The 13,601-nt window shown below is 46.2% G+C and overlaps 1 protein-coding gene across 1 annotated transcript in view; it reads right to left on the bottom strand.

Moving 5' to 3' along the window:
• Window positions 1-13,601, bottom strand: part of Rim (Rab3 interacting molecule) — a 67,291-nt gene that overhangs the window by 39,853 nt on the left and 13,837 nt on the right. The window contains exons 3-6 of the mRNA XM_086914004.1: window positions 11,581-11,853; window positions 10,751-10,975; window positions 9,848-10,082; window positions 648-861 (exon numbers count right to left, since the gene is read on the bottom strand). Coding sequence (XP_086770130.1) covers window positions 648-861; window positions 9,848-10,082; window positions 10,751-10,975; window positions 11,581-11,853 — 947 coding nt within the window. The remainder of the gene's footprint in view (window positions 1-647; window positions 862-9,847; window positions 10,083-10,750; window positions 10,976-11,580; window positions 11,854-13,601) is intronic.

Genomic DNA, 13,601 nt, shown 5'->3' on the forward strand with positions numbered 1-13,601 from the left:
ACAGGAGATACGAGAACGTGTGTCTGGCTACTGTGTGTGTGTGTGTGTGTGTGTATGCGTCTGCTACGTGTTCATTTCTGTGTATCTGTTTCGTGTGTGTATTTGTATGTGTGCTGTGTGTGTTGTGCGTGTATACGCGCAAGTGTTCCGTGCGGTGTTTTCCCGTTTTATATCACAGTTTTCATCACTCTTCTATCATCTACTGTCTATCACACGTAACTCGTCGAACTCGTCGCGACAGAGCTCCTACGTTACGTGACGATCCCGAGTTTGCCAGAGACGGCGACTCGTCCGTTGACAATAATAACAACAACAACAACAACAACAACAACACCGATCGTTATCGATCGTTTCATTAAAGATGTTAAAAAGGAAAAAGAAAAATGTATATACGTCACGATACGTATGGGGGGGAGAATCGTAGAGAATGAAATCGAAATAGAAAGAAAGATGGAAAAATTGCAAGTTTTTGGAAAGCCGGCGATCCCGGGACGACCGACGCGAACGAAAGGACGAGATAATAATGAGATAATAAAGGAACGATAAAAGAGAGGTAATTGAAAAAAAGAAAAAAAAAAGAATATTCGATTCATTATCGATTGGAGGAGAAACGAACGCACGGATCGCGCAATTTTTTTCACACGCACCTCCTACTGTCGGCGCGCCACTCGTCGCCACTCCTTCGGAAGCTCCGTCTCACGAGAGTGTTCTCCTCTTTTCGCGGCTCTCGCGGTGGATGATGACCGTTATATTCGATGGTCATCGCGGCCATGTTGTAGTGCCCGTTGTGGGGTCCGTTGTGCCTACGTCCACCGCCGGACATTGATATCGGACCTCCCGTATGGTGGTAGTACCCCTTCCCTACAGTAGATCCAAAAAACGTTTCGTTTCCTCTGCTCTCATTCTCTTCTATATCGAGCTTCTATCTCCAATTTTTTTTTAACCGTCGCACTCCAACCCCTAATTAATCGCATCTAATTAATCCCTCTCTGTTGTTACAACCCCCCCCTCGTGACGAACAATTACTCGCTCTGTTTTTTTTTTTTTTTTTTTTTTTCTTTTTCTCCCTCGACCCTTAATTTTGCCAGACATCCAAAGAGAATTCCACGTCATCACAACACTGCGTCACATATCGCTTTCCTATCAATCGCTGTGTCCAACCGTGTTTCCCTCTATCTTTCCCTTCTTTTCACCTATTTATTTACGTAAGCCGTGCGCGTTCTCTCAGTGTACAATATAAATCGCGTTTCTACGGTTACACGGCCTGTGTCTCGTGACCATAGCCAAGAGATCGGGTGCAGGCTTGCCCTTGTATTTGGCGGAAAAGTGTGGTGAGGGACGGTGCTCGGGCGAATCGACGACGAATCCTGGACCCGGCACGCTTCGTGTGTGCAGGGGTGGTGTGTGTTGTATGTGTGTGTACGTGTGTGCGCGTGCACAATAGCGATGCCATTTTTTTCTTTTTCTTTTCTTTCTTTTTTTTTTTTTTTTTTTTTCCCGATTTCTCTCGAATCTCGGCGGCCACAGAGTAGTGGTCCCCTCGGTCGGTCGCTTCGAGCTACCTTCGAAACGTGGTTTTTATTCTCGCGCGGTGAAGATTCAGAGCGAAGTGAAGAAAGAAGAACCGAAAGAAGAGAGAATCCCGCACGCTTCGGGAGTTCTCGATAGATCGTTTCTTCGAACGAGAGAGAAATTCATCATCGTCTCTCCTCGATTCGAATTCGCGGCGCGAATCGTTCGTTCGTATTCGAGAGAGAGAGAGAGAGAGAGAGAGAGAGAGAGAGAGAGAGAGAGAGAGAGAGAGAGAGAGAGAGAGAGAGAGAGTGGACGCGAGGCGTGCGAGAATTCTCGGGGGTTGGAAAAGTGTTTCGTAAAGGGTGTACAGGGGGAGTGTACGTGTACGCGATAAAAAAAGAAAAAATATGTTTGCAGCGTCACTTGTGCGGATAATCAACAATCGGGTCTTCGAGACGAACATCGAAGCAACAGAATATCGTGAGAGAATGTCGGGGGTATATAATATATTGGTGGGCGATTACGTGTACGTGGCGTGAGTGAGGTGTAAACGATAGATACTTGTATACCTGTGCACGATTCGTAGCCGTCCAAAGTAGAACAAATAAAATCTGTTACAGCTCTGCCGACCGATCGCACTTTCTTCGCCGGACGATACACATTCGAGATCACTTTGAATTCTCTTTCGCTTTCGATTTTCGATTCTCGAGAAGAATTACGAAAAATCTCGTTCGTGGATCAAGAAAAAGAAAAAGGAAAAAAAAGAGGAGCTAATTTTTCTCGTGGCCGCGATCGCTCTTCGATCAATTTTTCGGGGCAATTTTCTTTTCCAAGAAGAAAATAGGGCGTGGATGGGGAACGATTTTGGAAGAAACGTGGCGCCATATGAGGATCGCACACGTGTCCCCTGGCCAATGATTCGCTCGTTTTCGCGCGTCGTTAGGCTGGCGAGAAAAACCAAATGGCGAATTGAACCCATTGAAAGAAACGGAGGGAGGGTGGAGTTTCGGGGTAAAAAAAAGAAGTGTGTAGAATAATTTTCGAAGGAAGATCGGTCGGTACGATCGCAATCGGTCGGCAGATGACGTACACACACATGCACACGCATACGCAAAGATATACATATAATATATATATTATACATAAAATATATATATATATGTATATTTATAGGTAGATATATATATGTATACTTTTGGTTTCATATATATATATTTATATAGCGGAAAACGAACTGCCTTATTTGCATTTTGAGAAAATTAGTAGGTACCGCGAGGAACTGACGATTCATTCTGTCCCCGGGCTTCTCCCTCGAGCTCCTGGAAGTGACCACCATGGACGGCGGTTTATCCCCTAAAAGGCGATCTCTCTTTAAGTCACACATGTTCCTTTAGATGCGTAACGGTGCTTCGCTTATCGCTAAACTTAACAAAAAAAAAAAAAGACAGAGAACACGACAAGAATAAGAGCGGTCGCGAATAATTAATATACTATATATATCTCTTTCCAACTCGGCGACAATATCTCGAAACATCATTTTTCTCCCTCCCCCGGAGAATTCGTGTGTGTTTAGATGCATATCGAACGAGAGATAGAGTGGCTTAACTTAACACAGTATTAATATATATATTTGTCGAAAATCTATCATTATCATAACTACTGCTGTATTGGTGGTAGGTCCGCAAAAGGGATGATGGTTCTTAGTTAAAAATCTTTGAACAATAATTTGGGTGTCTATATACTATAATAATAATAATAATGATAATAATAATAATAATAATAATAATAATGATAATAATAATATTAACAATAATAATAATAATAACAATAATAATAAATATAATCAATTCGATGCAGCAAGAACAGAGAGGAAAAAGAAAATAAACAAAGATATTAGTCACTGCTATGAGAACTGCACTCTATGTTAACAATCGAACACTGTATATATATATATATATATGTGTGTGTATATATGTATATATGTGTGTATGTATGTGCATATATACATATATATATATACATATGTATATATAAAACTAATGGTAATCGTAATACATTGCAGGCAGAGTCTGGTGTTCTCTCGCTACACGCAAGAAGTAAGTCGTCGTTTTCGTTATGATACGGCCCGGCCTCGAGAATTCGATCTGGATCGTTTCTGAAAGGAGGATCTAGCCTAGGAAGGAAGGAAGGAAGGAAGGAAGGAAGGAAGGATGGAAGGAAGGAAGGAAGGGGTGGATCGGTGGTCTCGCTCGTCGTGCAAGCTCGCTGTAAATAAGGTGAAGTATCACGCATCATAAAACTGGCAAATTGGCCATAAGATCGCCACTCGAGACGCGGCTCGCCGTCTCTTCTTATATAATCATACGATGTATTTTCTTCTTCTATATTACGTATACATTCTCCACGATTTGCACGGGAAGGATTTTATGGATTTTACGATACAACGAATCGCAAAATATCGGGATCTTCATCCCCGATTCCGTCTTCGTGGATCACCCAGCCACGATCAGTAGTTATCGAGTAGTTGGCAAGCTCGCTTGGCGATTAATTCGAAACGGTGCCCCACATTTCACCCCTGTCGTCGTTCAGGGTTGAAAGATAATCGGTATTCCGCGCGAGAGACGGAGAATCTATCGTTTGCACGATCGACGATGATCGGCCAGGGTGTGAAAGGATGTTTAAAGGAAGGCGGGATGATGGCTGGATGTCCGATTATTTCCCGTTAAACCGACCGATATAAATGAAAGCGCGCGAAGGGAATGCAAATAGATACAAACGGTACAAACTCCCTGGCTAGAAGTTACGACGAGTCTTAATTTAAAAGTTACACGACGCCGACTTCAACCCCCCCCCCTTACCATCGTAATATTCGTGGTATCACGGTCCGCCCACCACGATTGAAAAATACGGTTAAACTTGGAAAGCGATAAATACATCGGGTATATATCTTATATATTGGACGAACGAGACCAACGAGACGGTGGAAGGAGAGGGTGGTGATGGTGGCGGTGGCCAATCCCTCGACACAGAAAATTCGAGATCGACTCGCCACCGATCGCTGCGCCTCGAGGAATAATTGCAGCTCCTCGAGGAAACGTTCTCTCAACGTTTGGCAATCGTTCGCGACGAAACGTCGCCGTATAGCGATCGCGAGGCCATTTACAAGTCTCGTTCCAGCGAAATCATCGCGTGAAAGATCGATGGGCGGCGATGTGTGGATCGTCTCTCTCTCTGTGACGATGGAAGGAGGAGTGTGGGAGCACGCGTGGGACGAGAGGAGAGTGGGTTTTAATCTACGGGGGGAGGGGGTTCTCTCCGGGAACGCAGGTCGCTCCTGAAAACGAATTAAAATCTGTTTAATAGAATTTCAGCGTGAACAGGGGGGGGGGGGTGGAGGTGGATGGAGAGTGTCGGGTCGGTGGAAAGTGTCAAAGGAGAGTAGAGGGGTGATCAAAGGCGGAGCAGGCTCGATGAGAGGCCAAAGCGTGGCCGTGACAATTTATCCTTCGCCTCTCCCTTCTCCTCGTCCGCCTGGGGGATCCGATGGACGTGCAGCAGCTCTCTTCGTCCCTCTGCAAATCCTTCGTTAAAGGGAAACTTGCGAGATGCGAGCGCGCGCGCGTAAACGGACTTACCTCTCGTAACTTTCTACAAACTAATTTTCACTAGTCACTAATAATTGTATTGTGTGCATCTACGAATGGGAGCAACAACGCCGCCCGACCGACGCAGGTCACTTTTCCTTTTTCTTTCTTTTTTTTTTTTTTTCCTCTATCGCGCGCGTGTCGCTTATCGCGCGCGCGACACGCGCCAACCTTCGCCAACCAATTTCCATCCTCTTTCAACGCGCGCGTGTTCGAATTTCGAGTTCGATTCACTTTCGAGTCCACTTTCTTCGCGATAAATAACGAGGCTCGCCTCGTCGGATCGTGCAATCGAACAGATCGATGCTCTCTTTCCATTTTATTTATTTGACGTGTTCAAACGATACGCGTTTCGTGGTAAAATTCGATACGAGCTCCGCTTAAAAATAATAAAAGGCAATCGAAAACGGATCGAAATTGTTTTCGTTCGGATCCTCGCGGAATTCCAACGGGAAATCTAGCGGAATTCGAAACACGATACGCAGCGATGGCGTCTTTAATAAGCGCGATCTCCGCATAGCGGTGGACCCGGCCATCCGCATCAGCGCGTATGCACCAAGCGCATAGCTGTACCGCTGTCGTTCCCGTACACACGATCTCAGAATTTCTTCAACGTTCTACCGTTGTCGCACGATCAACGTACAATCCTAACAATCAGTTTGAACGCGGAAACTGGATTCTCCGTTTCCTAAGCCTTTAATCCGGTTTCGTCGAGACAGTTGGACAGTTCGAGAAATTGTTCCGATCGGTGTTAATCGATGTGATAAAACTCGCATACGATATATGCAATCGGATATTCAGGAACAGGATGGATTAAAAATCCACACCGTGGAAATATTTCATAATCGACGAGACGGCAAGAAGAGAGGGAGATACTTGCCTCTTTCGGTACAAACAAAGTAATTTCAATTCCGATAGTAGATCTGCCGAGAAAGATATAAATGGCGGAATCGACCGAGTCGACCGTCAAATTGCAATGTCTTCTTGGATTAAATTTCGATGAAGTTGGCAGGCAAGGAGAGGGGGGTCGTTTGCGTCCCGACAAGCGAGCAATTCTTGGGGTCCCAAAGGTCGATGCACAAAGAGTCGTTCGAATCGTTGTATTGGAAAAGCAATACTGGTAACTCGAAGTTATCTATAGTCGGCCGCAAATAGACTTGTTTAAGAATTAAAGGGGCGAAGAAGGAGAGAGTAGAGGGAGACGAAAGATGAAGTGGAAAAGAAAAATTCCACAACATTTTCGCAATCATCGATCATCAATCGATCCTCGAAATATTTGATAAACAATTTTTCCTCCTCCCTTAACGCGCATCGCTTTGATTAATAAAACTCCTCCGTTTGCAAGATTTAGAAGCCGGTCTCCGAATGATCCTTGAAATCCCGACCTCTTCATCATAATTTCATCCGATCTCCGTGACTCGTGTCGGGCAAGAAATGTCACGAGTCCACCGGGACAAGTTTAACACCCAGGTTAAATCGGTTGGCGCAATTTTTTCCCCACGACTCGAGTTAAATATCGATGCAACCCAAAAGCTAGAAGGCTATTTATAAAAGTATTAACAAACTCGGACAACAAGCGCGACGAATTAACGAAAACTCACAAGGAAGAATAAGTAAGAATCGACGTACGATTTCATCGTAGCCTATTTAAGGCAACAAGATTTAGGAGAATCATCTTCAGAAGAAGGTAAAAAGAAACAAATTCACGGATTCCCTTCGACTCCTCGAAGAAGGAGGAGAAGAAGAAACTGCAATTCCATATCCATCTGGAATCCGCGGCCGCTCAAATTTTCCACCCTCGGTGGAAAATCGATTCTCGAAGTAGGGGGGCGACTGGAAGCGTAAACACCGTGGAGGACCCGTCGAGGCGAGTTCGAGTAGGGTGTGCGCGCGACGTGTGTGCCCGAGCGGGCGCATTCACGTGAAGCGTGCGAAATGTGGAAAAAAGGTTCCCTCCTCCTCCCCCGAATGGGACGACGCCTTCGAAGGGAAGGAAAGGAGGCGAGAGATTTCGATACTTTCCGCTCCTCCTCGCCGCGAAGACTGGAGAATCCAGAAATAGCAGGAAAGGGATAGATGTTTGAATTCGCCCACGTGTTGGCCGCGTGACGTCACGCGGGCCGTGTGGGCGTAGCGAATGGGGAGCGGGAGGGGAAGGAGTGGTGGAGGGTGGTGGCGGTGAGCCGTAATGGTAGGGAAGGTGAGGAGGAGAGACGCAGGTAAAAGGGGCAGGGAGAAACGAAGGGAAGGGCGAATTGTAGGGTAAATTGTAGGGGTGGAAAGAAAGATCGAATTAAAATTAAAAGAATTGTAAAGAGAATGTGTGGAGAGATAAGGGAAAACAAATTACAAAATAAGGAGGGGGGGGGTGAAAGGGGAGGGGAAAGGATCATAAAGTACGTAAAGATAAGAGGGGAATAAAGCGTAAAAGCTGTGCAAGTGGAGTGGAATTATGTAGGGTAATACGAAGGGGGGAGGGGAGAGCGAGGGTAAAAAAAGAAAAAAAAAAAAAGAAAAAGGTATAACAAAGAGCAAGAGAGGAGAAGAGAGACTAGGCGGGATAGGGTGGAAGGTAGGCAAGAATCGATGCAACCCGACGAGAAGGCAGAATTCGAGAATTCCCGCAGGATAGCGGGATATACACGATCGTGGAGATCCGATCCGAGGATTTAACGGGTAGGAGGATAGCTGGGATGCCGATCGGGAGTCCGCGCGTATCTCTGGTCAAGTCGATACTCGGGGAAAAGGATTGGAAAAATTGGAAGAAAATTCACCGGATTCGAGGATTCCCTCTCGCTCGATACGGTTGTTGGGAAAAAACGAGCTTAACCCTTGAGAGCATCTCCTCAACTTCCTTCTCCAAGGAAAAAAAAAAAAAAAGGGGAAGTTTCCGATCGAAAATTCGATCGAAATCCTGCGACGCGTCGATTTCTCTTCGAAAAGAAGAGACAAGTTTCAAAAGAATCGAACGAATTGAAAAAAAATTCACTTGCATCGCATCGAAAAGTAAAATGGCGAAACGAGAGAAAGAAGAAGACAATGGTGGTGGAGAAGAATACGAAAGAATACGATGCGTGTTTCCAGTGGCGAGGTGATAGGCTTTTCTCTCTCACGACGATGCTCACCTCGATCAATCGGTTCCACGGTTCACCGATCCCTAATCAACCGTGGAACCCATGCACGCGTATTCCCTTTCTCTCGAGTGGCGGCACGTCCGCTCCTCGGAAACCACTCCTCGAATGCGTCGAATGCGTAAAAGCGATGTTGAGCGTTCTCTCACACGGTGAGCACACGGGAGAACGCGCGTGCACTGGAACGATCGAGCCGCTGGATCTCCGGCATCGGTAACCTAAATTTACTCATTAGCCAAGGAGGAACCCGGTTACGCTCCCTCCCCTCGCGCGCCCACCACGCGATAATGCGGTATCGCTTTTCATCTGCCACTCCACTTCGTGCCGATTCACCTGCCACCGAGTAGACCTACTTTTCCGTTTCAAATATTTCGTTCCCTCTGATATTTTTTTTTTCTCCCCTCCTTCCCCGTTTCTCGTTTCGAAAAAGAACCAATCTTCTCTACGCGTCCCGCGTTTTTCTCCCGATTTTCGAGAGATTTCCAATTTTCTTTTCTCTCTTTTCTTTTTCTTTTTTCTTTTTTTTTTTTCTTTTCTTATTCGGAAGAAAATCGATTTTGGCCCCGATTTTGGGATCGAGACGAGGCCGGGTGCGGAGCGTTAAAACGCTTTGTAAACACGCACGCGTACGCATACGGGGATAGATTTTTAGACTGCACGAGCATCGTATCGGTCGATTACACTTTCCTTCAACGGCTCGCCTGTAAATATCGCGATACAGGTGCACACATTCTCCGTAAACCAATTATCCACTGACACGGAAAGCCTGCGCTCTCCTCCGTGCACCGAGTTTCAAGGGCAAAGCTGACCCTCCCGATCAGCTCACCCTCTCTAATGTCTCTCTCCGTCGTAGCCGATCCTCTACACCAGCCTCTGACGGTAATTCGATGGTGGATTTGACGTTTAACCGCGTCGCTGCTGAATTATACGACTGGCACGGCGGGGACGTGACGTATCGAAAGAATGACCGGCCAATATCGTCCTCGATCAACTTTGACAGTGTTCGAGCAAACTACCAGATATTCGAACTTTTATCGTATCAACGATTGTTTTCATTTCCGTTTTAACCGGTTGTTAATCGTTACTTATATATACGTATATATATATATATATATATATAAATATACATATATATGTATATGTAGAGAGAGAGAGAGAGAGAGAAGAAAAAGAAAAAGATCTTTGATTTTTTTTTTTTTTTCAATCGAAAATTAGATTAGAAAAATGTCACCTCCTCCGCGCGCCGTCGTGCTCATTCTTTGTCCAAAGCATTCCCCTAAATCGCGACGCGAATCAAACACTCTCTGTCAAAATGAAAATAAAAATCAAACTCGAACTCTGAAATCGTTCACAAATATTTACTCGGATAAAAACATCATATCTATAATATATATATATCGAAAGAGAAATCATTAACTAGACACAGATCTACGATCAGTTCCGCGAGTTCAGAGATCCGAACGTGCGAAATTGAAATCCGCGGTCTCGTTCTCGAACTCGTTCGTTGGTGGTAAAGAAGAAAGATAATCGGCAGATAATTATCGAGCATAGACTCACCCTTCTCGGATTCGTCAGGCTCGTCGCTCGCACACTCGGGTGTGCTTCGCTCCTCCTCGCTGCTGCTGAAGCTTCTCTGAGGCTGAAGACCACCACCCTGTCCGACCACCGCTTGCGGGGGGTGCGCGCTTTGCGTCTGATGCACCGAATGTTGCTGAGGGGGATGTACCGCGCTTCGTGGTGGGCCCGCTTCCACCATAGGCTGATATGTCATCGCGAGATCCGTGTTCTGATCCTGTGAACCGGGCAGGGAAAAAAAAGAAAAGCTCAGAAGCGAAGAAGGAGAAGAAGAAGAAGAAAAAGAAAGAAGAAGAAGAAGAAGGAAGGATCCAGAATAGAAAGACTTTTTCTCAGAGACCGAGTCAAGATTCGGTGTTAAGACAGCGCAAGAAGCAAGGTTGAAACGTGAAATGAGATGGAAATGAGGAGAGAATCGGGTGTGAAAGTGAAAGAGAATACGATTTTTTTATCGAACGCGTTTCTCGATCGATGCGCGATATATAGAGGCGAGGCGCGAGAAAAGTAGTAGTAGTAGAGTAGCCAGGATAAAGCAGACATTTCGAAAATTTTCATCCGCTTCTTGTTCCGCTTCTATAGACTTGGCTCCACTGACATCCAGCCAGTCGTGTGTTAGCTAGTCGAGAGCATCCTCTCGAGCGCCGCCTACGTAAGAATATCGTTAGCATCCGCTCCTACACGCTCCGTAGGATATACATGGGCGCATAACTTGTTGAATGTTTAATTTTCCAAGTCGCTCTCTCTCTCTCTCTCTCTCTTTCTTTCTTTCTCTCTCTCTCTCTTTCTCTCTCCCTCCTCTCTTTCCTCTCTCGAGCCAACCGTATCGCCACCGTTCGTTCCCGGGGGCTGAACCAATCGAGAGAGAACCGGGTAGGTCCCACTCACCGGGTAGATCGGCCGTTGCCTCTGCTGGTAGTTCTGCTGTTTCATGAGACCGTCGATCTCCCCTCTGTACAGATTCGGGTCATCCTCCGCGTAAGCGTCCGGATGCCTGGGCGGTTGTTGGACCTGATGGGATGACGCTAGGTGGGGCGTCGGAAGGCTTCTCGAGTGTGGCGAAACGGACATGTCCACTCCGCTATCGCTCGTCGGCAGTCGACGCCCTGGGCCCTGTAATCGCCACCAGAAAACTGCCATTTTTTTCGAAATTCCCAGGCAATCTCGCCCCGGTTCGATATATATTATTCGCCGCGTGTCGGGTTGCAGTGGTTGGGTGGATGCAAACAACAGTGCGTTACATTGTTGCGTTCTTGTTTTCTTGTTCATATCAGCATGTGGTTGAGAATATATATGCGGTTGACGCCGCTGCGTCTCTCGACGACTCGTCTCTGTGAACGAGTTTCCTCTAAAATCGTGAGAATTATCGTGATCGAAGTCGTCAAGGGACGCAGCAGTAGCAATGGTTGGTGACAATGAGCGCAGTGACAGATGGTGACAGAATATATATATATATAAAAACGTATAAAAAATCAATTGCATTGCCTTGCTTCGACCTCGAATTCGCTTAGCTATGTGTTTTTAGCGATTGTTGTTGTAATTGTTGTTGCATATATATATATTATTTTTTAAAATATTGTTGTTGTTGTTGTAGTAGTAGTAGTAGTAGTAGTAGTATATCCAGAGCAACAGTGCGTGCACGAGCGCTATTTAACGACCGTGGAGAGCAATTTAATCCCCGTGGTCAAACAAGTAAAGTGAATGGAAGTAAATCGTACTTGCTCTTGCTGAGAGTACTGCCTTCTGAGCAAACTTCCGCTGCTTAGTAACAATGGCAAATTCTCCTTTTCGGCCGCGCTGTGCGCTCTCTCGAGTTTCGGTCTTTTATCCTGAGTTTGGTCCACGAGTCCCGGAGGACCACCCACCTGCATGTCCTGCATTCGTCGCACCATCGCGTTGTCCCCGGCGGCCAGGCCCGTCTTCGTTATCCATTGCCCGGTCTTTGACAGCAACTCTTGCTTCTTGCGACAAAGGATGCACACCCATATTACCTGCAAATCAAATGGAATGGAATTCGTCACGTTGTGCCTGTCCCATTTCGTCCCTAATCGTTCAAACGTGCATCAAGCGAGTCGTTGGAATTTCAGAAATTTCAAAGTTTCTTTCGATCGACAGGGTAATTAAAATTAATCCGTAGCGGCGCGAAAAAAAGAGAGATAATTCGAGCAAGAGAGAGAGAGAAGGGCGCGGAGAGGGAAAGAGTCCTGATCGATCCAGGTCACCGCTTGTAGCGAGGATATTAATAGGAAATTATCTATAGGAAGTCGATGCTAATTGAAACGTGTAAGCGGATGACGCGAGTTTCAATTCGATTCGAGTTCTTAAAAAAGTGGAGGGGGGGCAGAAGAGCGGACGAGTGGAATAGATTTGCACCGTCTTCGAGCTCGAAGCGACACCCTTTTTACGAGCTCGCATTATTTGTCGAGCTCGAGCAACGGCGTTAAAAATACACGACAGCCGGAGGGGACAAGCGAAGCCGCGAACCTTCGTCGTAGTCTAGTAATATACAATCCGTCATATTCGGCTCCAGTTTTCGGCGGCGATTCTCGAGGAAAAGTGAGAGAGAGAGAGAGAGAGAGAGAGAGGAGAAATTATTGCAAAATCCCCCTTTAACGAAGTCTCTCCTTCGCGCTCGCCTCGGGCGAGCAGTTCTTATGCAAATTCCCTTCCCATCTTTCCAGAGTTTAACGTTAAATTAAATCGAGCGAAGATCCGATGGTACAGACGCGGAGCGAAAATATCCTGGTCGCCGAAGGAAGCGCGCCTCGCCTCGCAACGATTATCGAAACGTCGTCGTCCCGACGACGTCGATAATCCGACGAGAGAAGCGACGATGGGAAGCGCGATCGATCGATGGAAGCGCGATACAGCCGCGCTTTCCTACTACTTTCCAGCCGAGTAATTGGAGCGTCGAGGCTTCGAGAGACGCAGGAAAGTACGCGTCGAGGAGTTCGACGAGTGGAGAAGGGAAATCGAGCGTCTCGAGTGGACGAAAAGCGCATTCTTCGTGTACGACCATTCACCGCGTCGGCACAATGAACGAGAAAGGGGCTAATAATTAGCGAGGCTAGCGTGGCGGTAACTGGAAGTGTTTTGAAGGATGAATAGGCGGGGCGGAATACTCCATCAAGATAAAGCGTGATGGATGGACCGTTTAGAGGCAAACCATAAAACAATGCCCATGCCGGTTCCCATCGATAACACTTTCCACTTGCCCATTCACGCGTATTATTGTACCAGCTATAATGGCGTGAACAACCGTGCCGCAAGGACACACGGGACTGCTGCTCCCCTTGAATTACGGCCGGCCGGAATGTCGGCGTAAAGTCGGCGGGATTAAAATACCCCGCCCGAGTTTTTCCCAGTGATTCTTCCACTTTCCTTCGATCCTCTATTCTTATCATTCTTATTCGAACGGGATTGATTATCGAATACGTCGTTGAAGACGTCGTAATGTCGCATTCACGTATATAATTACACGTGATTGAACTTCGTCGAGGACGCGTTCTACGACGTGGCATAATTACTTTTTTAATATTATTATCGATATCGTTGTAATTATACTTTGACTTTCGTTGCACGGATATTTCGTACGCGAGTTACGGGGATTAAAAATCTCGATTTTTATGGACAAGTGGAAAACGAGGTCGGTTGAAGTGAGACGAAAGAAGGGAGAAGAACGTAATTTTACCCCCTCCCCGATTATTCACGCGTTTCGTAAATTTGAAAGGAGAGAAAA

This window comes from Apis florea, unplaced genomic scaffold (assembly GCF_048593485.1).
Source record: "Apis florea isolate Af1SG1 unplaced genomic scaffold, ASM4859348v1 contig_3564_pilon, whole genome shotgun sequence".
Taxonomy (NCBI): domain Eukaryota; kingdom Metazoa; phylum Arthropoda; class Insecta; order Hymenoptera; family Apidae; genus Apis; species Apis florea.